Source organism: Eubalaena glacialis, chromosome 2 (genome assembly GCF_028564815.1).
Source record: "Eubalaena glacialis isolate mEubGla1 chromosome 2, mEubGla1.1.hap2.+ XY, whole genome shotgun sequence".
In the NCBI taxonomy this organism is placed as follows: domain Eukaryota; kingdom Metazoa; phylum Chordata; class Mammalia; order Artiodactyla; family Balaenidae; genus Eubalaena; species Eubalaena glacialis.
Genome location: NC_083717.1, coordinates 166,156,320 through 166,182,841, shown reverse-complemented (window position 1 = coordinate 166,182,841; position 26,522 = coordinate 166,156,320). Strand labels below are relative to the sequence as shown.

The 26,522-nt window shown below is 43.4% G+C and overlaps 1 protein-coding gene across 1 annotated transcript in view; it reads left to right on the top strand.

Annotated features, from left to right (window-relative positions):
* The first annotated feature begins 18,309 nt into the window (after positions 1 to 18,309).
* DPF3 (double PHD fingers 3) overlaps positions 18,310 to 26,522 on the top strand; it is a 258,374-nt gene continuing 250,161 nt past the window's right edge. Inside the window, exon 1 of the mRNA XM_061182707.1 lies at positions 18,310 to 18,341. Within this exon, the coding sequence (XP_061038690.1) occupies positions 18,310 to 18,341 (32 nt within the window). The remainder of the gene's footprint in view (positions 18,342 to 26,522) is intronic.

Below are 26,522 nucleotides of genomic sequence, written 5' to 3'. Positions count from 1 at the left end.
GAGAAAAGGATTATTTCCTATCAAAATACAAACAATCAAATTTGACCCAAGAAGAAATGAAAAACCAGAATAGATTACTTATCATAGGAGAAATCAGAAAGATGATTCAAAATCTACCATTTTAAAAATCTACTTTTTAAAAAAGGGGGCCAGGTAGAGTCAAAGCTGAATATTACCTAACCTTTAAATAATGGATGATTCTGAAGTTATTTAAAATATTCCAGGCTACAGAAAAAAGGTAAAATCCTCCAATTTGTTTTACAAAGCCAGTATAATTTTACAACCAAAACTTGATAAACGTAGTACAAAAGTAGAATTATAGACCCATCTCACTAATGAATATGTATTTGCAGAAATTTTAAATAAAATATCAGCAAATAGAATCTAGCAAAAAGAACCTAGAAATCTCTCTCTCTCTCTCACACACACACAGACAAAACAACAAGAACAAACAACAACAACAAAACCCTCCTGATATAACCAGGATTGGGAGGGCTTTGTTAAGGTGATTCAATATCAGGACACTTTTCAATAAAATCCATGATTTAAATAATGGAGAAAAACCATATGATCCTATCAATAGCTGCTAAAAATGCATCTGATAAAATTTATCTCATTCCTAATAAAACTCTAATAGTAATAGAATGAAACAACTTAAATACGTAGAGAGCTATTTACCAAAAACTAACAGCAAATATTGTCCTTCATGGTGAAACATGAAAATAATTTCCATTAAAATCACCATTATAATTTGACTAGCAAATTGGAAAACAAGAGAAAAGTTATCTTTTTGTTCTTGATGATATGATTAAATACTTAGAAAAACTGTGAGACTCTAGTTTAAAAAAGATAATTTGGTAGTGTGGATAGATTTTAAATAAGTATAAAGATCAGGAACTTTACTAAATGTGGAAATGGAAAAAGTATTGCATTTATAATAACAACAAAATGGAAAAAGTATTGCATTTATAATAGCAACAAAAATAATGAAATACTTCGACATAAATCTAACAAGACACAGGACCTAGATAGAGAAAAATACAAAATATTATCATTAGTAGTATAAAACCACAAAGATCTGAATAAATGCAAAGCCATATCATGTTCTTGGATATAAAGACAATATTTAGAATGTCAATTCTCCACAAAATATATACATTTAATGCAAGTCCACTTACGGTGCTCATAGGTTTTTTCTTTTATAAAATTTTTATTGTTATTATTATTATTTTGGCTGAGTTGAGTCTTCGTTGCTACATGTCGGCTTTCTCTAGTTGTGGTGAGCTGGGGCTACTCTTCGTTGCGGTGCGTGGGCTTCTCATTGCGGTGGCTTCTCTTGTTGCGGAGCATGGGCTCTAGGCATGGGAGCTTTAGTAGTTGCAGTGCATGGGCTCAGCAGTTGTGGCTCGCGGGCTCTAGAGCGCAGACTTAGTAGTTGTGGTGTTCGGGCTTAGTTGCTCCGTGGTGTGTGGGATCTTCCCAGAGCAGAGCTCGAACCCATGTCCCCTGCATTGGCAGGCAGATTCTTAACCATTGCGCCACCAGGGAAGTCCCATAAGTTTTTTCTTAATTAGATAAAATAATCTTAAACTTTACACAAAGAATAACTGAGATACTGAAGAAAAAAAGAACATCAGATATAAGAACTTATTGATATAGGGACTGATGTTGGTATAGGAATTATTAGAGCAGTGGACCGCAACTGAGAATCCAGAATTGGTACACATAAGAGGTTAATACACAATAAAGAGGTATTTGAATTTAGTAGATAAAGGATGAACATGTTTAAATAATGTTGGTTCAGCTGGTTATTCTGCCAGAAGAAAATAAATTTGGACCCCTATTTTACTTCATATCCACAAATAAATTCCAGTTGGAAAAAAAGATAAATGTAAAAAATAAAATAAATATTTTATAAGATAATTTAGGATGCTACATGTATTTTCCAAGGATCAAGGAGATCTCTTTAACCAAGACTGGAAATCCAGAAGTTATAAAGAAAAGATAAATATATTGGACTAAAACATTTAAAATCTTTTATATTATAAATGGTACAATAAACTAAGTTAATGGGCAAATGATAATATCTGTAATGCAGATGAAAGTCAAAGACTTAATTTCTATAAAGTTAATCTTAACAAATTTCAGCTCATAAAAATTGACAAGAAAAATACTAAGTAATGCAATAGAAAAATGAGCAACAGATATGAAGAAAAAATTCACAGAACAAGTGCAAATATCTTCTGCCATATAAAAATATGCTCAAATTTCTTGGTGGTCAGGACAAGGCCATTGGTAGCACCTTCCCATAAACTAGAAAAGGTCAGGGAGCTTCCTCCGCACTGAACACAGCCAGGATGCTTGGTTTTGCAAGCCATTTGTGGACTGGATTTCAGCCCCGACAAACTGTGTGCAAGCTGTACAATGCATGCTGGGGTCCAGACTAAGAGAAATGCAAAATAATCATGAAATATTGCTGTAAATCCATTAAACTGGCAAAAACTTGAGCTATGGTACCTGTTGCCAGCAGGGGTGTGGGGGAAGTGTGCTCTCATACATTGGAGTTGTTCCAGCCCTTTTGGAAGGCAACCTGGCAATATCTATTAAAATTAAAAATACATATTCCCCTTGACCCCAGAATCCTACTCCTAGGAATCTATTCCATAAAAATAAAAGTGCTAATTTGTAAGGACATGTGTGCGAGAATGTTTATTGCAGCATTGTTTGTAGCTGCCAAGAACTGGAAACATGGTGAATGGCCATTAATCAGGGAATGGCTGAAAAATTAAAATATATTACTCCATAGAATATTACATGGCCATTAAATGGAATGAATTATAGCCTTGCCAGATGTCTGAGAGAGATTTCCATGAGATACTGGTTAGTGAGAAAAGCAAGATGCAAAATGAGTGTAATATTATTCCGTTATGGTAAAAAACAGAACCAAAAACCCTCCCTATATATGTGGGTATATATGAATATGTATGTGTGAGTGTGTATGATAACAAAAGAAAATCTATATGGACTCTAGATTGTTAATGTTGAGAGAAGAGAGGAAAAGAGGGAAAAAGTTGCCCACAATAAAAACAGCAAGTATGCTATAATCCCATTCATGTAAAATTGTGGGAATATCTGTACATAGGTGTGTATGCACGTACATATGTGTGTATGTAAATGCAGCAAAGGAAGTTCACCTCAGTATTACTGGTAGGATGGTGAGATTTCAGTGGACTTTTATTTTCACGATTGTTTCTTTATATATTGTTCCAATTCTTTATAATGGACATGTATTATTTTTATATCCAGGAAGAAGATGAAGTTAATTTCATTTTGAAAATAAAAATAACAATGAAACCCAACTAAACCCCAAACTGGAAATACTAATATGACCCAGTAACACACACATTCTTTATAGTTGGCTGGAGGGGACTCAGCTTGAAAAGGGGATGGGAAAGAAAGAACAAAGCAAAGGTCTGTTGCTCTGAAGTATTGCCTCCATCACAAATTATGGGGCAGTTGGGAAAATGTTCAAAGTCACACATATATTTGTTACAACACCTGTTTTTGATGGTTTCACTGTGTCAGCAGAATTATTTGCTGCTTTTTGTAAACTTTTAGAAACTTTCAGTAGAAGTTTGATATTTTGGTATTTGTTTTTTCTTTATGGGAGAACACAGCAGGGGGGTGGAAGGTCATGAGAGGTAAAGGACTGTGTAAGGAAGAGGTTGGGAGGCCTCTCCAGCAGCTGGGGTCACTGGCTCAGTGTTGCTTGCTGCTTTGAAGGGGTACAGGGTTTTTTTTTGGCCTCACCCTGCAGCATGCTGGATCTTAGTTCCCTGACCAGGGATCGAACCCCGTGCCCCCTGCAGTGGAAGCATGGAGTCTTAACCACTGGACTACCAGGGAGTTCTCTGAAGGAGTACAGTTTTGTCTGTTTGAGAGAGATGTTTCCTCCCTGCTTTTCAGATGGCTAATGAAAATAGCATTATGTGATATTACAAACCCAGCATTGTACATTTTAGATTTGAGAATGAAATTCACTTTTGTGTTTTGGACTTGATAGAAGAGTCGATGCTGGTAGTTAGCCTGGGTTTACTTTTACTCCGTTATCCTTTAGCAAACTGAGAAAAAAAAGGGAAATCTTTCCTGCCCTTAAAATGAGCATCCTGAGAGTATGGCCAAGAGTTGTTGAGAGATTTAAATGGGCTCATATGGATAAAGTGCTTTAGAACAGGGCCTGCCCTTGGGAAGCATGCCATAAGTATTGATCTTATTATTATTACTATTATTATTATCAATCTTTTCTCGTAGGTTGGGCTTGACCGTCTGGTTGCACAGTGTGCACTTTGGTTTTTTTATTTTGGAAATGGCTAATAATATACTGTATTGATGTAGTTTAAGATTCTGAGATGCTGTGTGAATTACTTTGCGTATGATACTTCATTCGACACCATGAACTTGAGGGCATTAAATTCTATTTGGTGGCAAAATTAAATCAATGGTTACTTATAGTCACCTCCTAATGACACTTAGGGATTTAATAGGATATAAAAAATATTTTTGGCTTCCTTAAATAAATGTGGTTTTCAATAAAATCAGGTGTTACTGATGCTCTAGTTGGGATAGGACACATAGAAAGTATAGGTCTGCGGGATATCTAGCAGTTTTTGTCAAGGGTGTCTTTTTCTTTTTTTTTTTAAGGGTGTCTTTTTCTAATAATTAAAAAAAAAGAACCTTTTACAACATCATGCGATGAGGATGAATTAAGGGGTTTTGCTCATGGGTTTGGTATTTTGTTTCATCCAGATATAATGTCCCATCACCTATGTGACCTCTGCAGTTCTGAGAGCAGAGTCTTAGAATACCATTACTAACTCTTTGTACCTCCTTCACCCTCCCTCGAGTTCTGGATTAGCTATTTTGACCCACTCACTGGGAGAGCACTCCTGGTATTGGAAGGTCAGGAACCCTGAAAAGAAGGCAGGAGATGAGAAGGCCTCATTCCTCCTGCATTAGCTGTGAGCCAGCAAACCTCCTGCGGGGCTTCCAGATTTTAAAAGCACCCTGGTGCTTAATGACAATTGTGTGAGTGCAGAGCAAATGCAGGAAGACTCTGCCCCTCTCCAACTCATTCCATTTCTATTAAAATAGAAACCAGTCAAATGTGCTGACCAATGGTAGCCTCAGTTTTTACTCCTAGTGCTCACCTGCCTGCTTTACTTTTGGAAATGTTGAGTAAGTTCCAGCTTGTTTTTGGCATCTCTCCTAAAGGGCTTTGTCTGGAGGACAGATTTGTATCCCTTTCCTAGCAGTACCATTTGCCCTTGATGCATTTAAGGCACCTGGTGTCCCTTTATTCTCTTGGTACTGGAAAGAAGATTGGGAACAGTCTTTTGAGTTCTCAGTCTGTGCTCTGGGCACCTCTCTCCAGACTGTCTGAGGCATAAATGTCTGTGACTTCTAGGCCAAATGAGTAGTTATCGGGAGTATCAACCTTCAGGAGGTGTGACCTGTAGGGCTTTTCCAAAAGGCAGGGCAGGGCATCTCAGGCCATTCTGCTGGATATTCAGTTTCAGGTAATTGACCATTCATCCAGGGGACATAAGTAAGGGCTGTAGATACAACTTGGCATTCTCATAGAAAGAAGTAAAAGTTGTTGTAGATTTCATAAGTGAAGGAAGTAATATGGTGTGTGTCATATATTCACCCTGAAGTTGTATAGGGATTGTCTAAGTTCTCAAAACAGGGAGCATGCAGGTTCCAGTGTATTGCTGGCTGTCCCAGAAATCCAGGTACTCTGATAAAAGTGGATCATTGCATGCTGGGGCTGGGTTTTTTTTCTCCTTAAGAAAAAATCCTTGCAATCCTCCTGGGCAAACCTGGAATAACCAGGGAATATTTGCTCCATATATTGTCGAATCCACTGAATATAAGTTTCTGGCAACAAAAGAAACTGGCCTGGCAAGCAATTTGAGGTAAGTGTGTGTGGTGAATTTTTTCTTCCCCTCACAGTGAATCATAGGTCTGATGCCAAAACAGCTTTGGCTATGGAACTGGGCATTTTTTTCCCCACCTGACTCAGCATGGATGATAAATAAATCAACTATGTTTTACTGTTTTAACAGTATGTGGGATCATGGGTAATCTTTCTTCATAGGCAAGCCATGTTCCCCACTTCCCCCAGCTTTGCAGATGGACTCACCAAAGCTCATGGAGGAAAAGGTGACTTGCTTTTATTGACAGCATGCACATTTGGTAGACCCAATTGAGCAGTTCCTTAATTTCAAACAGGTGACCCTGCCATGGTTCTTACTCAACTGTATCACTCAGAATACATTCTAAAATTTGAACAATGAAGTTTTCCATTGCTGTATCCATTTGACAGGTGGCATGTTCATTACATGTCAATACCCTGATGTGGCATTAATTCAGGACTGTTTGCCATGGACCTAATGCCATTAAATCATTCAACAAACATCTTGTGAATACCTACGATGTTCATGACAGAAGGACTCACTTGTATCATCTTGATTCTTTTTCAACCCTTTTCTGCCTTGGAGGTATCTGTGTAAGCATTGCCGCGGTTTGGCAGTTTCTTCCAGGGCTGGGACACTGTAGGATTTCCCAACTTTTGCCGCTTTCAAAGTCTGTCTTCCCCACTAACTGACACTAGAGGGCGCTCAATTGCCAGTAACAAATTTGGGCGGGTGGACTTCGTGCATTTTTTCCAAGACGTCGGTTTTATTCTTTTAAGTAAAGAACAGTTGCACAACTCCATCCTCCTCCTAATGGGGTGTCAAAAGAGGAGACACTCTAACGTTGACTAGATGTTGGCTTCCATGACGGCTTTCTCCCTGAAAATCCAGGCTTTTGAAATATCCCTGTTAACAGTGAGTAACTTGCTAGTACACACATCCTGGATATTACGTTTAATCACATCCTATTGTCATCCACATCTAATCCCTAGATATCCCCAAAGGAAATTCTTGAAAGGACGGACTCCTTTATAAACTCAAAGAATTTACTGACAGACCAATTTGCCTCTCATTTTGCTTTCTGTTACGTCTAATGCCCTTTCTCCTTGAGCACAGGCACGTCTTGCCTCCCATTTTGGCCGAGGATTATCTGGCTTCAGCAGATTTAGTGGACCACATGCTGTTTACCTCAGACTCCCCCTAACTCCACCGTCCCTTATCTTCTGTTCTTTCCCTTCTTTGTACATCTTAAGCACCAACGAGCACTCCATCTTTCATCCTCTTCCTAAGGAGAAGGGAGAAGTATTTCTCAGGTGCTTTTCCTTACGTCACTTACGCTATGACATGTGTTCTTCCCAGAAACCCTTAGGAGCTGGTATCGATATCCCCATTTTACAGATGAATCAACTGAGGTACCGGGTTAAATCATAGGCCAGAGGTTGTATATCTTGTAAGTAGTCGAGCCAGGGTTTAGTTCTGAGGTTTTCTGATTATGCTTTCCTCTGTACCTCCCTCCTTACTCTTCAGTATTGTCATCAATGTATCCAGTCATAACATTCATTGTCACGTTCCTTGGTTTTACCATAGGAGAGTTTAACCAAAATTCACAATTTATGATAAACACTAGCTAAAGACATTATGAAAATGAAAATAGACCCCAATTCTGATGAAATTGGCCCTCCTACCCCCCGTATAAATAAGGATTAAAAAGAAATCAAACTTGGGATGGGAGTAGCTTTGGTCATTAAGTAAAATGCATTCTTGGTTCAGCCCCCACTTTATGAGATTTCACTTTAGGAAGCACCCCACGGAGGCTATTATGCAAGATCACAACACTTGTATTTGACTTTATAGAAAGACCAGAAATCCATCGGCCTTTAGAATCTGTTAATGAGCTCATTTGTTTGGTCATAGTCATAGCTTCAATATTTCAAGCTTTTCATGGCAAGGAATTTCTCTCTGTGTTACTTGATATAAAGCAAGAGGCTAATGTGAATATAGAATTATCCAGTTGAAGGTTGAATTCTCTCCAGTAGTCGACGTTTTCTACTGTCTGATGCAGTTCTCAGGGAGAAAATGGCCATAGAAATTTCTGGGTTAGTGAGCTTCTGCCATTATTATGAGTAGAGATCAAAAAACACTTTATTGAGATATAAATTTATATATTGTACAATCACTCATTTAAAGTATACAACTGAATGGGTTTTATTTTATTCACAGATATGTGCAACCATCACCATTGTCAACTTTAGAACATTTTCACCTCAAGAAGAAATCCTGTATCCTTTAGCTATTACCCTCCTGTTCCCCTGCACCTGCCCTCTCCAGTCCTAAGTAAATCACTAATAAATAATAGTTTTAGTCTCTATGGGTTTCCCTATTCTGGACTTTCATATGAATGGAATCACATAGAATGTAGTCTTTTGTGACTGACCTCTTTCTCTTAGCATTATATTTTCAAGATTCATCCATGTTGTTGTATGTATCAGTACTTCATTCTTTTTTATGGCTGAATAATATTCTGTTGTGTGGATATACCATCTTTTGTTTATCCATTCATCTGTTGATGGACATTTGAGTGTTTCCACCTTTTGGCTATTACGAATAATGCTGCTATGAACATTCATGTACAAGTTTCTGTGTGGACATATGTTTTCACTTCTCTTAGATCTATACCCAGGAGTGGAATTGCTGGGTCATATGATATGTTTAATTGTTTGCAGAACTGCCTGGCTGTTTTCCAAAGCAGCTGGACTATTTTACAATCCTACCAGCAGTGTAAGAGGGTTCTGATTTCTCCATAGCCTCGTCAACACTTGTCATTTGACTTTTTGATTCTAGCCATCCTTGTGCGTATGAAATAGAGTTGTTTTTTAATAGGGTGGGATTTCTATTACTAGATATAGTTATTTATGATTTTATTTATTGTTTCAACTACCAGGTATTAACCATCCGCTAGGCTTAGGGCCAGGCTCTGGATATTTAAAGGTGCCATACCTGCCCTCCACATTTTGTGAGAGACAGAAAATGAGATACTCTAAAATACAAGCATATTTTCCTTTCTTTCTTTTTTTTTGGCCATGCCATGCGACATGCGGGATCTTAGTTCCCCAACCAGGGATTGAACCCATGTCCCCTGCAGTGGAAGCACAGCGTCTTACCCACTGCACCACCAGTGAAGTCCCTTGAGATCCATTTAATCCACATAGGTTTACATCCTACACCCTACCAAATGGGTATGATTAAAATATTTAATATCAGCTTTATAAAAAGCCTTTTTAGAAACATGATGGTTTTCACAGTCGTTGTGAGTGAGCCCGCTTGTGTTTAGAAAATAGCCCTGTTTTTCAGAATTGTCAGTGAGTCCCAACTATTACAAAATGGCAATTATACAAAGTTTTGTCTGTTGTGCAGGGATAAAAAAATTTGGTTGGTGAGAACAGAGAACATATGGTGACTTTGGGAATCTAGGTACCAAAATAAATTTCATTTCTTGTCTAGACCTTAATAATCCCCTTTCATTGGATTTTTGCTTCTCCTCTTTACAGGAACAAATTGCTTCCATTCTGTTTTCTTTTCTAGCAGTCCCACCTCACTCACCCTCTGTCATTATTTTCATTTGGGTTCTGGACCCCCTGGGAGGAGCTGCCCCCAGGCTGGCTGCCCCCGTTGGCTTAGATGCATTTATAATGTACTGGGTCCTCTGTGGACTTCAGGAACGTTTTCTCATCTCCTTCCTTTTTCCTCTTGAGTAGAATAAACTTGGAGTTGAGGTCCTTCTGCAGCTATGCAGGACAGAGTTCATCGCCTAGAGCGTCAGAGTAGAAAACATCTGCAATTCAGCAAGCCTCTGTCCCCTTCTTTGCCAGAGTGTGGGACATTTTAGGTCCTGTGGCTTCTGTCCATCTCTCCTGCTTGTGGACACCTATTTTTATATGGTGGTGTAAATATATGCAGAACAACCAGACTTAGTGTGTTCTCCTGTGCTTGGCTCTTCCACTCTTCCTGGATGAGTCCTGCCTAATGACAGAGGACAAGCCCGAGGTCATGTCAGTGGTGTGAGTGAGGGAGACAGGTGCCTCGGAGTGTTACCACACGTAAAGCAATACCCCGAGGAAAGCCCTCTTTGGGGGCTCTTGGGGCAGCCATTTTGCAGATGAAAGGAAGTTTCTTTACCCAGGAAATGGCTGAGGGGGTGAGGTTATTTCTTTATGTGTGGATACAGTCTGAAGGGAAATTGGTTCATTTATGTCTTGGTCCAAACATGGTTCTAGTCACTCCCCGTGGTGGTAATGGTGGAAGGAAGTTTCCCCCCTCCCTGCTCCATTCTGTTCTTCTCTGCAGGAGGACCTTGCCAGGTGCTTTGATTTAGGATGCAAGAGCTGCCAGGATTTCAGATATGGTGTCCATGTGGATGAGCCGAGGGCAGACTTGGAAAATTTGGGCTTGGCAGGTAGAGAGAGGAGTTAGCTATCTTAAAAAAATAGACTCGGTGAGAGCTCTATAACCAGTGCCTCTATCGGGAAGAACCAAGGCCCACTTGTGATTGTCTGGCATTAGTGAGGGAGAAAAGGGGCCAGGGCCAGTCCTCAGAGTAGACTGATTACTCCCTGTGATTTGAGTGGAGAAAGCTCTTGTATAAAAATATCCCATTCGCTGCCTTTCCTGGTGCCTGCGATTCTGATCAAGCCACTGCTTCTGCGTGCGTATGTATATGTGTGTATATCTCATGAAGTCTTGATCCCTTTCTTGTGAAAGTTTTTTTTTTTTTAATTAATTAATTAATTTTTGGCTGCGTTGGGTCTTTGTTGCTGTGCGTGGGCTTTCCCTAGTTGCGGTGAGCGGGGGCTACTTCTCGGTGTGCGGGCTCCCCACTGCGGTGGCTTCTCTTGTTGCAGAGCACAGGCTCCAGGCGCCCGGGCTTCAGGAGTTGTGGCTCGCGGGCTCTGGAGCTCAGGCTCAGTAGTTGTGGCGCATGGGCTTAGTTGCTCCATGGCATGTGGGATCCTCCCGGACCAGGGCTCGAACCCGTGTCCCCTGCATTGGCAGGTGGATTCTTAACCACTGCGCCACCAGGGAAGCCCTCTTGTGAAAGTTTTGAGGTGTCCTAGAATCCCCTCTTAAGGTGCAACTACCCAGGAGGAGTTGCTTCTTTAAGCCGATTCAGAGCATGCCCTGAAAGAAAGGGTGGAGATTAGCAGGAAGGGATTTGGAAGAGGCCCTTAATGGAAGGTAGAGTCCATTGAGAAAGGAAAAACCAGAGGAAGGGGGTATAAGAGAATCCCAGCCTAGGTCACCATTCCCCCAGGGGAAGAGATTTATACTAACATTATGGGGGAGTTTGGACGATTTTTAGTAAGGCATGCTCCTCTCCCACAGTAGAAAGTCCTAGGGCTTCGCTGGCCTCCAGCCTTCAGGCCTTGACCTTGACTTCATATTTCTCTAGTCAAGGGGAGCTGGCTGCTGGCATTTCCAGGAGCCAGAAACCTGGCATTATCCTGGGCCCCTCCTATCTCCCTCAATCCCACAGCAAGCCAGACACCAAGTCCTGCAGGTTCTACTTCCTTAGAAATCACCGATCCTGCCCCTTATCTTCACCCCAGTGCCACCTACTAGCAGGTTCCCTGCCCTCCAGCTCAGCCTCTTTCCAATCTGTGGTCATATTGCTGCTGAAATGAGCTTTCTGAAAAGGCAACCACTTCATTTTCACCCCTAGCTTAAAATCTTTAAGTGTTGGACTTCCCTGATGGCACAGTGGTTAAGAATCCGCCTGCCAATGCAGGGGACACGGATTTGAGCCCTGGTCCGGGAAGATCCCACATGCTGCGGAGCAACTAAGCCCGTGCGCCACAACTACTGAGCCTGAGCTCTAGAGTCCGTGTGCCACAACTACGGAGCCCGCGAGCCACAACTACTGAAGCCTGTGCTCCTAGAGCCTGTGCTCCACAACAAAGAGAAGCCACCGCAATGAGAAGCCCGCGCACCACAACCAAGAGTAGCCCCCGCTCGCCACAACTAGTGAAAGCCCGTGCGCAGCAATGAAGACCGAACGCAGCCAAAAATGAAAATAGATAAAAAACAAATAAACTTATTAAAAAAAAATCTTTCAGTGCTGCCTGACTGCCTTCCAGATAAATCTCCATATCTCTTATTATTGGCAACAGCCCCACCTCTCTTGCTTTTTCTGTCTCGTTCGTCCCCCTGCAACTACCTTCCTACGGGATCCCCTGAAATCATGATGCCCTGTCACACCTCCTGAAGGTTTTATATGTGCTGCCACCTCTGCAGGGACATCTCTTGTCCCACAGGTCATTGGGGACTCAGCTCGGGTATCACCTCTTTTTTTTTTTATAAATTTATTTTATTTATTTATTTTTGGCTGTGTTGAGTCTTCGTTGCTGTGCATGGGCTTTCTCTAGTTGTGGCGAGCGGGGGCTTCTCTTGTTGCGGAGCACGGGCTCTAGGCATGTGGGCTTCAGTAGTTGTGGCACGCAGGCTCAGTAGTTGTGGCTCGCGGGCTCTAGAGCGCAGGCTCAGTAGTTGTGGCAGCCGGGCTTAGTTACTCCGTGGCATGTGAGATCTTCCTGGACCAGGGCTCGAACCTGTGTCCCCTGCATTGGCAGGCAGATTCTCAACCACTGTGCCACCAGGGAAGCCCTCACCTCTTCTAAGATGACAACCCTGACCTCCTGTCTGGTTGGTGCCTTATCTAACCTCATAGTGCCCCCTGTTCTTCCGCCTCACGGCATCGTCACTGCCTTCTCCCCCTTCCCCTGCCTTTCAAATATGAGTCCTTTAAAGGTGGGGACTGTCTCAGGTCTCAGTATACCCCTAGGACCAGCAGAAAGGATCATAGTGGCACAGAGTAGGGAATCTACAAATGTTTGATGAATGAATTAGATGTTCTTAGGCTATGTTTTGGGTCTGGAAGGCCTTTAACTCTTGGCTCACTTCTGAAATCTACCCAACCAGGGCCCAAATTAAATGTGACCATCTTCATGAAGCCTTTCCCTCCCGCAGCGTTAGAGGTACTTGCTCCCTCCATTGAGGTTCTTTGGCATATATCACTTCTCCCTTGTTTTATGCCAATTTATGAAAATCTCGATAGCATGAAACCTTGAAAACCCAAAGGAGTGAATGCATTCAATAAATCCCCAAGGGGGAATTCCCTGGTGGCGCAGTGGTTAAGAATCCACCTGCCAGTGCAGGGGACACGGGTTCGAGCCCTGGTCTGGGAAGATCCCACATACCGCGGAGCAACTAAGCCCGGCTGCCACAACTACTGAGCCCGTGCTGTAGAGCCCATGGAGCCACAACTACTGAGCCTGTGCGCCACAACTACTGAAGCCCACATGCTCTAGGGCCTGTGCTTCGCAGCAAGAGAAGCTGCCACCACAATGAGAAAGCATGCACACCGCAATGAAGAGTAGCCCCCACTCGCCATGGCTAGAGAAAGCCCGCATGCAGCAATGAAGACCCAATGCAGCCAAAAATAAATAAATAAAATAAATAAATTTATTAAAAAAAAACAAACACCCAAGGATGGGATTATGGGCACCATGCCAGGAAAATGCAAGACTGGCTGGGCAGACAACTTTTCCCTTTTAAGTCACATCAAGTAATTACTCTGCTTACTTGTAGGGTTGGCCTACTATTTTTAGTCTCTCTCCAGATGGATGGGAATTGCTTTTTTGAGGGTTGTTTCCACGTCTGGTTTATTTTTATTTTGCCACCTGTGCCTAGCACAAAGCCTCCCTTATAGAAAGCCTCCGATAGATGAGTGAATGAATGAACGGAGTGAGTGGAAGCAGCGTGCATTGGTTTCAATTCGACTCTCCCTGAAACAGGAGGTTTCAGAGGTCTGGCCCTAGGAGCATCTCCCATATCCAGATTTTGATTTTTTTTTTCCTGTGCTTTGAGATTTTGGAATGGATTAAGAACCCCTCCACCTCCATCCCCAAGAAGAGAGCAAACTAGATTACAGTTTTGATGCCCCCTCTTCAGCCCAGTGCCTAGAACATACCAGAGCTGGTTCTGGATCTCAGGGAACCAGCATGGCCAACCAGCTGCCAAGGTCATGATTGATTGTTCTGTGGATGAATGGAGGGATTGAGGGTGAGCTTGTTCTTGTTTTTTAAATACCCACAAGACTTCAAACTCCTTCAGCTCTCAGAGCCCGCTGGGAACTGCCTTTATTTTGGATGGCTTTTGTGGCGAGCTTCCTCTTTCAAATGAACTCTTTGGCTGTTTGTGAGGCCTGCATCTCCTTCTCTTACTTCTCTTATTTCCATGTGCCTTAAAGAAGTCAGCTGGAAAGGCTGACACTTGCTACAGAAATGCCACTCTTCCCTGCTTCTGGGTGAGCATCTCCTCACAGCTTTGATTCATTGTCTGCTGAAATAGTCTTCAAACTTTCTTTAAGAGAAAACAGATTCCAGTGCCCCTAGTGGTTCAGGTACTTGGGTCCTTGGTCACACCCCAAATGGTCCTCTAGATGGGTGGCGTGGAACACATACTTAAGCGGGACCAGGGAGTTTTGCTAACTGATGTCAAAGCTGAGTTTGAGAAGGCTACACAGGATGGATTAACGTGATTCAGAGAGGCCTCACCCTTCTTTCCCAGGTCACATACACTGCCTAGAGCAAAGCTGTACAATAGAAACACAACATGAATATTTTAAAATTTCTTAGTAGCCACATTAAAAAAGTTAAAAAGAAAGGTAAAATTAGTTTTAATAACATTTTTTATCTAACCCAGTAAATCCAAAATATCGTCATTTCAACATGTAATCAATATGAAAATTATTAATGAGATACCTTACATTCTTTTTTGGTCCTCGGTCTATGGCATCTGGTGTGTGTGTACACTTACAGCACATCTGGATTCAGACTAGCCACATTTCAAATGCTTAGGAGCCACATGTGACTTATGGCTCCCATATGGGACAGCACAGCTCTAGACTCTCCAGGTGGGGTGGGGAAGTGTTTACTCTGGGCCTACTCTGTCCTCCAAATGAAGCCACCTAACCAACTAAATCATGATGAAAGAGATGGGGAGGGATGGAGTGTATTCAAATATATGACTCTCTATAGAGCTTTAGAGATGGGATTTCAAAAGTCTCTTGATATTACAGTCAGTAAGAGGACATTTGGGGGGTTTAAGTAGTTAAACCCCCCAGACTGAACTAGTCCTATTTATTATTTCGTTCTCATCAAAGTTGTTCTTTGCTTATTTTTCTTGGATTAATGAGTTTAAAATCTAAACTTGATGGACAGTTTCACTTTCTGATGTGTCTTTTTATTTGGATCCCTTTCATTCCTTATGCCAACAGGAAAGAATTAAATATCTATATAAAAATAATAATCAGCATGTATTGAGAGCTTGCTATGCACCAGACACTTGACATGTGTTACCTCATTTAAGTAGGTAAGTAGGTTCTATTATTACTGCCATTTATCAGATGAGGAGACTGAGACATTCAAGTTCCTAAGTAAACTTGAACAAGATAACCCAGCTGGCAAATGGTGACCTCAGGCAGGTGGATTCCAGAGTCCACACTTCTAAACCATATACAGCACTTCCTTGCAAAATTAATGTAAAATTTAACATTCTCCCCAAATTTTTAGGGTTCTTATCTCATTTAAACATATCTACTCTAAGCTCCTTTGCTTTTGGGCATTCTGGCAAAAAAATATGTGCCTTTTTTGTGAGGTGAGATCAGTACATTTTAAGTCCTATTTGAACAATTTGGTCTCATTGCAGATGGGATTAATCTGCCAATTGACAGAACGTGTCTTACTGGAGAAAAAATCTTGATCTATGACATAAAAACCAAAGTTAAATTAATAATAACTCTTATGTCTTATAATTGATAAAAGGTGAATTCACAACAATTCTGTTTATTTAGAAGTCATACCTGTGTTGACAGAGTTAAAATGACATTCCATTAGATTATAAAAGGCAAGGCTATAGTACTTAAAAAACCCAAATCCTGTCTTTAATTAATAATTTTTTTTCAATTCAATCATTATAAAATGTAACTTAAATGTTTAAATTCTGGATTAGTTTCTCAAAATGAAGACGTATCTGGTCTGCCATTTTCAAGTGTGCTGGATATTTGGAAATTATGCTGGTTTCTGCATCTTGGCCTTAACTCAATAAATGACCATACATGCTTAGAGTATGTATTTTTTCTTTAATATGTAATATAAATTTGTTTTCCCTTTCCTATTGTAAGCCTTGTTCAGGGCAGGCACTACCTTTCCTGCTTATTTATCTAGCTGTATATATTAAAATGCACTGTTGTCTTCTAATCTGAATTGCTGTGCTTTTGATATCTCAAAGAGGCTTTGGGAGTTCTGACTGGTAGTTCAAACTCATACTTCTTGGGTCAGAAAACAGTGCTTGCTTTTTAATGTTGTCAAGGCCCATCCCAGAAAAGTATTAGCTTTTGAACCAATCCCTTGACAAATTAATAAGGACAGGATTTTTTGAACTTAAAGGGGATAACTTTTTCAAACTGCAAGATGCTGTGCAAAGACGTTACACAGGGAGGTTGGGGTTAGCAGATGTAAGATGCAGATGTAAACGATTATATATAGAATGGATAAACAACAAGGTCCTACTGTATAGCACAGGGAACTATATTCAATATCCTATGATAAACCATAATGGAAAAGAATATAAAAAAAGAATGTATATATATACGTATAACTGAATCACTTTGCTGTACAGCAGAAATTAATACATTGTAAATCAACTATACTTCAGTTAAAAAAAGAAGTTACAAAGCAATCTATAGAACTTGACTCTGCTACTAAGTAGGCAGAAAGAAGGGGTTAAAAATGTCAAGTCTTACAAACATACTGATTCAGTCCTGTTCAGTTTATCTGTAACTCTAATAGTGTATGGAGTTGAACTCTGAAAGTTCTGGAACGTAAAAATTTTTTTATTTTATTTTATCCATTGCTCTGAGGGGAGCACTGAGAAAGGAAGTGAGAGGGCACAGCTTTGAAGAACTGGCAATTTGGCATCTCCTCTCCCCCCTTTTCACTCCTCCCCCACTATCTTAGCTATTTGACCTGATTAAACAACTTTGGGATGGCAGCCAGATTTCTGTATACTGACGAGGCCCCTATTCATGATTTAGTGCGATTTCATCCACCCCGACCTTCCAGGCTGCCCAGTGGAAGCCTGGCTTCGCAGAAGTCTCCCGATTTTGTCAGGGGTTCGCCAGTGAGGCGTTCGCACTGACTTGAAGCAGACAGAGACTCTCTGAACGCTTCGGGTCACATCGGATTATTCATTAGCAAATTCTTTTCACCTTCTGTCTAATCAGTTAAAACTGACGCCAGAATCGCGTGTGCTACTCCCCGAAAGAGAGCCTGGCAACACCCAGCCTAGGTTCCACAACTTCTGTCTAGTTACTCGCTTTCCTAGGCGTAGAAAGCGTTTCCAAAGTTCCCTTAAACCTCCCCTCCCCTAAGCCTAAAGGTCAGAGCGTCAGGCCCCAGTTAGCTCTCAAGCCAGCCGGAATCTGACCATTTCAGAAGTTTCTGGTGTGTTCGAGAACAGAAGAGGTGGTAGTGGGGAACCGCCAGAGTGACCACCGCGCATTACGTAACGAAAGCCCAGGCTGCAGGAGGGAGCGAGCCTGACATTGAGACATTGCAGGGGGAGGGGAGTTGCTGTTCTGGAGTCGCCAGGAACGGCGGCGGCAGTTCAAGAAACCAAGAGAGATAGGTGGCCGAGATAAAGACAACACTTCGGGAAGGAGAATATTAAGAAGCCGCAGGACCCGGAGTATTAGCAAGCGGCAGGACACGTGTAGTAATTTGTTAGACGAAACGGCCGCCTTTCAACTTTTGCACGGGAACAAGGGGATTTGCCCTTTGGGGGATTAAAAACGTAACAGCAAAGCCAAAAGCTAATGAATGGGGTTCAGTGGTTTGTTGGCAATACTTAAATATTTCTGTCCAGGACTTAAACATTTCTGTCCAGGAGCGCAACTCTCTGCAGTTATTTAGAAAGTAGGGATTCAAACCAAACTAAAATACTCTCCCGTGCGTCTCCACTTTCCTCAATCCGAAAAAGAGCTGCTCGCGCGGTACTGCCCCTTTAAGACCTGCTTGCTCTCGGGCTCTACAAAAGGGAGTGACCTCTGGGCTTTGACAGCTCCCCTAATAACTACCACCGTGCAGGCCCCGCCCACCTGGCGACCAGCCGCACCGATTGGCCGGCGGGCCGGTATCCCGTGCTCTGATTGGCTCTCCGCTTCCCCTGAGCAAACCTTTAGAACTCCGAGACAGACAATATTCTGTTACATTGTAGCAAAATGGCGACTGTCATTCACAACCCCCTGAAAGCGTAAGTAAGACTAAAAAATGTACATATTCCGCGTGGTTTCAATTTGAAAAAAAAAAGGCGCCTTCTGCGGGCCGAGCGCTGCCTATGCACTGCGCTTGCAGGCGCCTACAGCCGCGGCGGGGCTTCTCTCTTTTCTTTCAGCTCTTACTTCTTCATCTTTTTTTTTTTTTTTTTTCCCCCAACGCGCAGAAATGTCAGGAGATGCAATTAACAAGAAGAAAATTGTTACATCTGTGTTCTTCTAAATTGGCGGACAGAGAGAGAGGGGTTATCGGCAGGGAAGCCAGGCGCTCCAGCGCTCTACAGCTAGGGGATCGTGGGCAGCTCGGGGACAGCACGGTCCCCTGAGTCCCCGGCTTCGCGGGGCGGTGAGCGTGGCGCGGGGGGCGGCCCTGCTGGGGGCGAGCGCCGGGCTGGGGCGGCCTGGGTGCACTTGGCTGAGCCCCGCGCCTCCAGAGCCCGCGGCCCCCGCCCCGCAGCTAGGTACGCCGTGGTGAGCGGACCGCGGCAGCTCCGGAGTTTGCAAGGCGCTCTCCGCCTTCCGATCGCTTGCGGGGAGTTTGTGCAAACCTTCCGGAGTTGGGAGGACCGCAGGGGGAGCAGCGGGTCCCGGGAGCCCTGGGGCCCAGGTGGTTGCCCGGGGCTTTCCTGCCGGGGCAGCCCCCGGAGCATGACGGCGCTTCGGGCGGTCGCCGGTGTGTCTCCGGGTGTGTTTGTGGGGGAGCTGGCTGTAGTAAATTAACGACTCTGGTTAACTTGGGGTTGATTTGGAGACCGGGAAGCTGCAGGTCTTATGAATGGTGTTCTCGCCTCCCCCGGGTGAAAAGCCGAGGCAGGCGGGAGGCAGCTTGGGGCTCCCCGCCTGAGCGGGCTGCGTCTGCTCCCGGCCAGACGAGGGGCAGGTGCCTCTGGCCGCCGCCGGGAGACTTTGAGCGGACGCCCAGATCCGGGACGGAGGGGGCGGGCTGGGCGAGGACACGCGGGGGCCAGTCCCCGGGTCCGACAGCCAATTCCTGCTCGCCTTCCTTCCCCCTCCTTTTTATCCTGGCCTCCTTCCTTCCTTCCTTCCAGTCGGTGGAACTGTTAAGCCGCCAAGCCCGCTCGCGATCGCGGAGCCGGGGGTGGCTTCGGAAAACTAGCGTCTCTCTAAAAGGGGTGCTATTGGCAGTAATGTTGGCAGAGGGGCGCTCCCTCCGGATCTCGGCGCGGCGTGGGTGGGTGGGTCTACGCGCCTGGGATTAGGACTTCCCAGCTGGAAGTCGCGGGCGAGGGGAGGGAGAGGTGCGCGAGGGGGCCGTTTCGTGCCGAATTCTCGCGGGTGCGTGGCGGATGCCCACCCAGGTTCTTTCAACTTAGCGCATCCGCGTCAGCACCCGGGGCTCCCCTAGGAGTTGAAAGCCAGGTTCGCACGCGGGGAGGCGGGAGGGCGGCAGGGGGTTCTTAACGCGAAGGAACGCGCGGGGAGAACGGGAGGTGTTTGCACCAGCTTATCTCCTATCGGTAATAGGGGAAAAGGGTAGGAATGTCCCAGATCTCAGAGTTTTAAATGTCTGTATATGTATTAACGCTGCTAAGAGGACACTGGAAGCTGAGGCCGATTACAGAGCAGCTCTCGGCTTCAGTTCTCGCTCGGAAGCTCGGATAGGATACGCTGCACTTGAACGCCACAGCGTTTCACCCAAGAAAGAAGATGTTTTATGGCAGAAAAAACGGGCGTAACTTCGCCGCATCCCCTCTCCTCGTCGCTAGCGCTGCCACACAGCTGATGCTGTGAGTTTTTACCGAACCCACAGCCGATTTGGAGTTTTCACATTTCCAGCCGAAAACGCATAGCGGGGCTGATGCCTCCTGGTAAACTCAAGTTAGAGAAATCTATTTTCACATGTGCGCCAGGTTTGTTTCCTACTGGGAAAGCGGTACCCTAGGAGCCCGGGAGCCCGCTTACGCGCGGGCGGGCGCAAGGTCTCTACACTCATTCCTGCCGCTCCAGTTTTTTGTTTTTGTTTTTTGGACCGCAGAAGGGTGCGTATTTGGGGAGGGTGTCTGTGTGGGGTGGGGTTAGAAGTGGGGAAAGGGACAGAGAAGCGGGCTGGTTATTGGAATTAGTTCTGAATTATTACACTTGTACTTTGTATAATTAGAAACAGTTGCAATGTGATGTATTTGTAATTCTGTGTCGCCATACACACAACACCCCAGCCTGCTTTTTCTAGGTGGCAGTTGAATGGTCATTTATAATTAGCCGCTCATTTTTTGCATCCCGACCCCTTTCCCTGGTGGTAAGCGTGTGTAAACAATACCCCCGACCAGCCGAGCCTCCTGTGCCCTAGATGGGTTTTAAACTGCTAACGCAGGAGCACGCATGTTGTTACTGCGAGACCTACAACATCTGCCTTTATTTTTAAAAACAACTTGTTTAATAGATCATCTTTATATGTTTCATTTGTTTTTAAAAGTTGCTGATCAGGAAACAATACACACGTGAATAAATTATGCATGGGCTAAATTAGAACAAAGCGCAGAGACACATCCAGCGGAAGGGATGGATGGGGGTGCTGGGAGGAGGGGAGCAGGGAGAAAGGTTTGGAGAGCTATGTTTTTATTCTCCTGTGTCCCTCTTGACAATGAAACGGAGCTGAACAACATCAGCATTTTCTCTGTGTGCGTTCTGAGTCTTTCTCTCCCTTCCCTTAGAAAAAAAAAAAAAAAAGGCCAACACCAAGGACGCCCCCTATAGAAACTGGTCACACAAAGGTTTCCTCTAGGATTGGGGGATAAAGTGGTGGTAGGTAATGTTCTGGGAAGAAACAAGCCCAGGTTTCATGCAACAACTCTGTAGGGCTCTGCCTATGCTGAGTGTAGACCATTTTTCATTACACTAGCTTTTTCCACGTGGGACATTCAATAATTCAATAGCTTGAGTAACTGGAGGGCACAATTTGAATCTCATTGCTTTGGGGTCTTCTGTAGGGCCCCAAGCTCCTGGAGCCACATCTCCTCTCTCAGCAGTTTAGCTTTCTTCCTGCCTGTCTTTGATCTCCCCTCAACTCCCTTTCTTATTCCTCCTCCTTGTACCCTTCACCCCCGTCCTCTCTGAAGCTGACAGCCTGGCTTTTCTGTCTGTTGTCGCCTTTAACATCTTATTACTGCCCAATAGGGTGTTAGAGGTAGAAACAGGAGCTGCCTGGACTGATCAGATCACAAAGGGGACACGGCAGGTGGCTTCACAACCAAGGAGTCACATCTGGGCTGATAGAATTTAAAAGCATCGATGGACATGTATGATGTGTAAATATGTATTGCACATTATTTAATTTAGCAGCTACATTGTCTGAGCCTAGATGTGTGAGTCACCCTTATTTCTTACATATACACGCAAGATAAGGGCCATGTAGTGAAGTAAAAGGCCATGTTATGTAGGTAACATAAATATGGATTTGATAAAGGTCTGCGTGTAAGTCCGCCACATTACCTATCATATTCTGGTTGATTTCTACATACCTAGGAAACATAAAGCTTTTTTTTTTTTTTTTTTGCCCTGCTATATTCTTTTTAATTTTTTTTTAAAATTTTTAAAAAATTTTTATTGTTTTATTTTTTCAGGCTTTCTCTAGTTGTGGTGAGCAGGGGCTATTCTCTGTTGCGGTGCACAGGCTTCTCACTGCAGTGGCTTCTCTTGTTGTGGACTACGGGCTCTAGGCGCGTGGGCTTCAGTAGGTGTGGCATGCGGGCTCAGTAGTTGTGACTTGTGGGCTCTAGAGCGCAGGCTCAGTAGTTGTGGCGCATGGGCTTAGGTGCTCCACGGCATGTGGGATCTTCCCGGACCAGGGATCAAACCGGTGTCCCCTGCATTGTCAGGCGCATTCTTATGCACTGCGCCACCAGGGAAGTCCCTATATTCTTTTTTTGTTTTTGCTTTTAATATAGATTCTAATCTTATTTGATATTCTACTTCAGGTTAGCCAGCCTCCCCCAAATCTGCTATCAACACTTTAAACAACTTACTCTTTTATTAAGTTATCAAAACCCTGGTTTGTATGCACTTAACTGGGAATGTCTGCCACCTTCTGCCAGACTGGATTATACACGTATATATCTATTATACTAATTGCCTGCTTAGAAAAGAATAACTGTTATTATTATTTAATTATTCCATATAAGCCAATAGGGATTTATCCCAAGTAACTATTTGTTTATAAATAATGAGAGCAGAAAACTATTTGGTCATGCTTGTAACATGTGAACATACAGATACGTAATTGTATTGAAACTTTTTTGTAAGGAGTTTCCCTTGCTTGGTTGGAGGCATGGTTTTATATCTCTGTTTTGTTATTAAGGACACAGCTCTGGGAGAAGCAAATATACTTACTCAGCCAAGGTCAAGCAGCTGGTCATGTGCATAGATGGACCTCAGATCTTCGTCTTTTTATACATTCTATGATCTGGAGACAGTGTATTCTAATCTAAAGTGGTTTTGTGCCTGTGAAAGTTGTGTAATTGTTGCCACTTAGAAGCCAGACTTCACCCTTGCTGTGACACTCAGTTTAGATATCAGAGAGGATGGTGTAGGGGGGACACATTCCTGGTTCTAATCTCCTTCTGGCTCTTTCTGTTGGGGTGGGGGGAAGTGGGTAGGTACTAAATGGGGAACATTGCAGTTGGGAATTTGTGAACTTGCAGCTTTTTATGGGCATTATTTTAGCCCCTTATGAAAAAGGACCCTCAGACATTTTAAGCTGACATATGCCTAAGAACCAACTTCTGCATCTGCTTATGGTTGCCACTGGAAAAAAAAATCCTTAAATTTTCCAAACTTCATTAGCACACATTATTTTTCAGTGGGAAGAATGTCTGGTTTGGATGAAATACCCATAAAGGATATTAATTTCTGCCAGAACCCAAATGAAGGCATCGTCACAGGTTAAACCTCTGAAAATTGCCGGACCTGCAGACCACCTGGGAGACATCCAGAGGTCTCCAGTTGAATGGGAGCTGCTCAGTTCCATAAAATGAGCAGGAATTCAGAGGCAACTTAATTGGAGACTCCTTATCCTCCTTTGTCTTTCTGGAATCATGCAGGTAGCTGAAATTTAGGCACATCTGAGAAACACCGTAATGTCTAAAGCTGTTCCAGGGCCATCTGCTCAGATCAAGGCAAAAAATAAAATGCCACGGTCAACAGGCTTTGTTCTGAGCCTGTGCCAGGAAAAGAAAGGAAACTGAGGCTGCTGTTTCAGTTTTGAAAGTGCAGCCATGCTGATTGTAGTGGTGCTGGGGGTGGGTCATAAAAAGGCACCAGAATCCAGGCCTGTTTATTATCCCAACCTCTGCAAAGTAACTTTTGTGGTTTCTGAGTGTTCTGAAAGTCACTAGAAGACAGAAATGTAGCCCAATGTGGCAAGCCCCTGGCCAAAGAAGTGCCACAACCACTGAAATAGTTTTTGCCCAGCCAGGGTTTTCCAGCAGGGGCCTATGTAAGCATGACCCTAACTTTAAATAATCTTTAAACATGTAGGTATTTAACAAGAAAAGATAAAAGAGTGGCCTGGGGTGGGGGTGGGGAGAGGATAGGTAAGTGGATAAAACCACTGTGTGGTCTGGAACTCTGAAAAGATGATTGTTTAACAGCAAGAGAGACTGATATTATGATCTACTGCAAGTTCCAAAGTTTTCTTTAGTTGTGTGAGCAACTGGGGAGAGATGACGTGTTGTGGTGTTTTTGTAATTTGTTTCTCTTATTGGTCCGGTTACTAGTGTTTCACAGTCTGTCAAACCATATGGATGAACGGAGCTAGCATCATAAAACTGTCACTGAAAGAAGGTTTTTGAAGCCTGTGATTTGCATCAGAGTTTTAAAAGTAGTGGTTAGGAGGTGTTTTGGTGGGGGGTGGGAAAAGAGGAGCAGCCTGTGGTGGGAATTTCTAGGTTGTGTGTTTGTGAATAGTAGTAATGGGTGGGAGTGGCAAGGGAAGAGAGAAGCCTTGAGGAGACTAAGATTTAGGGGGTTGTGTTTGGAAGCAGGGAGGGGCAAGGGGATTAAGCTCAGAGCTCCTAATAATGGGGTTCAAATAGCCCACATTGAGTCCTGCACTATCCAGGCCTTAGTTAAGAGCCCAAGGAACAATGATGGCACATGTCTAATCCCCCTTGTGGTCATCTCATGTTGCTATGAAATGAGTGAGTTTTTTTCATTGTTATTCATTTTGAAAATCTGCTGTTTGTATTAACTTCAATTGGAAGCTCCACCAGAGAAGGTTTTCCAGTCCCCAGACTTTCACCTGCCATCAGTGTGGCCCTGTCTCAAACTCTGTCCCACTTCCACATTTGTTTCTCACCAGTGGCTTTTCTTTTGTAGCTTCAGAGTAATGGGGGAGAAAAAGCTCTGGGAGAGGATCCCAGAGATCTGAGCTCTGTTTTCAGCCCTACCACCCACTAACTATGCGATCTTAGACACAGAACTTCTCTGAGCTGCATATTCCTTGTCTTTAAGATGAGGGTGATGCCCCTTGATTGCCAAAATTCCTTTCAAGTCAATAACCTGTGGCTCTTACTATGGTTAATTAGGATGAGGAGGATAGTTAGGGTCCAGTGTTCAAATTCTTCCTTGTTTTTATTTTATTTATTTATTTATGGTTGCGTTGGGTCTTCCTTGCTGCACGCAGGCTTTCTCTAGTTGCGGCAAGCAGGGGCTACTCTTCGTTATGGTGCACGGGCTTCTCATTGCAGTGGCTTCTCTTTGTTGCGGAACATGGGCTCTAGGTGCGCGGGCTTCAGTAGTTGTGGTACGTGGGCTCAGTAGTTGTGGCTCACGGGCTCTAGAGCACAGGCTTAGTGGTTGTGGTGCACAGGCTCAGTTGCTCCCCGGCATGTGGGATTTTCCCCGAGCAGCGCTCGAACCCGTGTCCCCTGCATTAGCAAGCAGATTCTTAACCACTGCGCCACCAGGGAAGTCTCCTTTCTTGTTTTTAAAGTGTGGCTCTAAAGGGGAGTTAAGACTGGTAGACTCTTCCGTAGTTTCATCTTCTCTGATCCAGTCTTGCCACATTATGCTACCATTTGGGGTTCTAATCTCTCCCTTCTCAGGGCCCAAGCCTGAGGACCAGGTGGTGGCCCATTTAGAATGTGGACTTTTCTTCTGATTATCCTTTTTGAACACTTTTCTTCTCATTAGCACTCCAACTAGAGGATGGAAAAAGAAGTGGGAAAACTAATTAGCCTAGTTTACAAGCACTCAGATAAAGTTTTTGGTTGTGCAAAAGACTGGAATTATTGAGAACATCTATCTTTTTCTTCCTCTTTTCTTTAAATGTATGGAGGGAGACAGGGAACCAAGCAAAAGATTTTTCTTCTCTGGATTTCATTTATCTACAGTCTCCTTGGAACAGCCCTCCCCTCTACCACGGCGCCCATCCCAATTAACGTGGAAATAAAGTGCTTATTTCACTTCCATCTGGGCAGCTGCAGTTACCTGACTGTTCAGTGAGCCGAAGCATGTGGGCCTGTACTGATGTCTCAGTGAGCTTCCTCTGTTGTATCCCATGATAACTGCTGAGGAAATGGAGGTGTCTAGCAGACCCACAGAGTCTGGCCATACCCAGGTGGGTATTAGCAGTGTCTAAATTGGAATTCACTGCCTCTCATTCAGTGACATGCCTCCAGAACATCCCAGATTCTTCTGGGGGCATTATTATCAGGCTTTCCTTTGTTTGGAAGCTCCCTTGGCAATTTTCTACAAGTCTAAAGGAGGAAGGGGGGTTGTAAAACCTATCAGAGAATTCATAAAAGCCTAAATTGTGAGAGGTAAAATGAAAGAAACACCAAACAAAATGGTCACCCTGACCTCCAGTATACAGAGGCAGCCCCTTACGTTTTTTTTCTACTAGTGGTAAAATACACATAACATGTATATTTAGCATATATGACATGTAGAAGTGCCATTTTAACCATTTTTAAGTGTCAGTTCACTGGTATTAAGTACATTCATAATGTCGTGCAACCATCCATACTATCCATTCCCAGAATTTAAAAAATCATCCTAAACAAACTCTGTACCCATTAAACAATAACTCCTCATCCTCCTCCCGCCCCCATTCCAGTCCCTGCTAGCCACCATTCTACTTTCTGTCTCTATAAATTTGCCTATTCTAAGCATCTCATATAAATGGAATCATACCATATTTG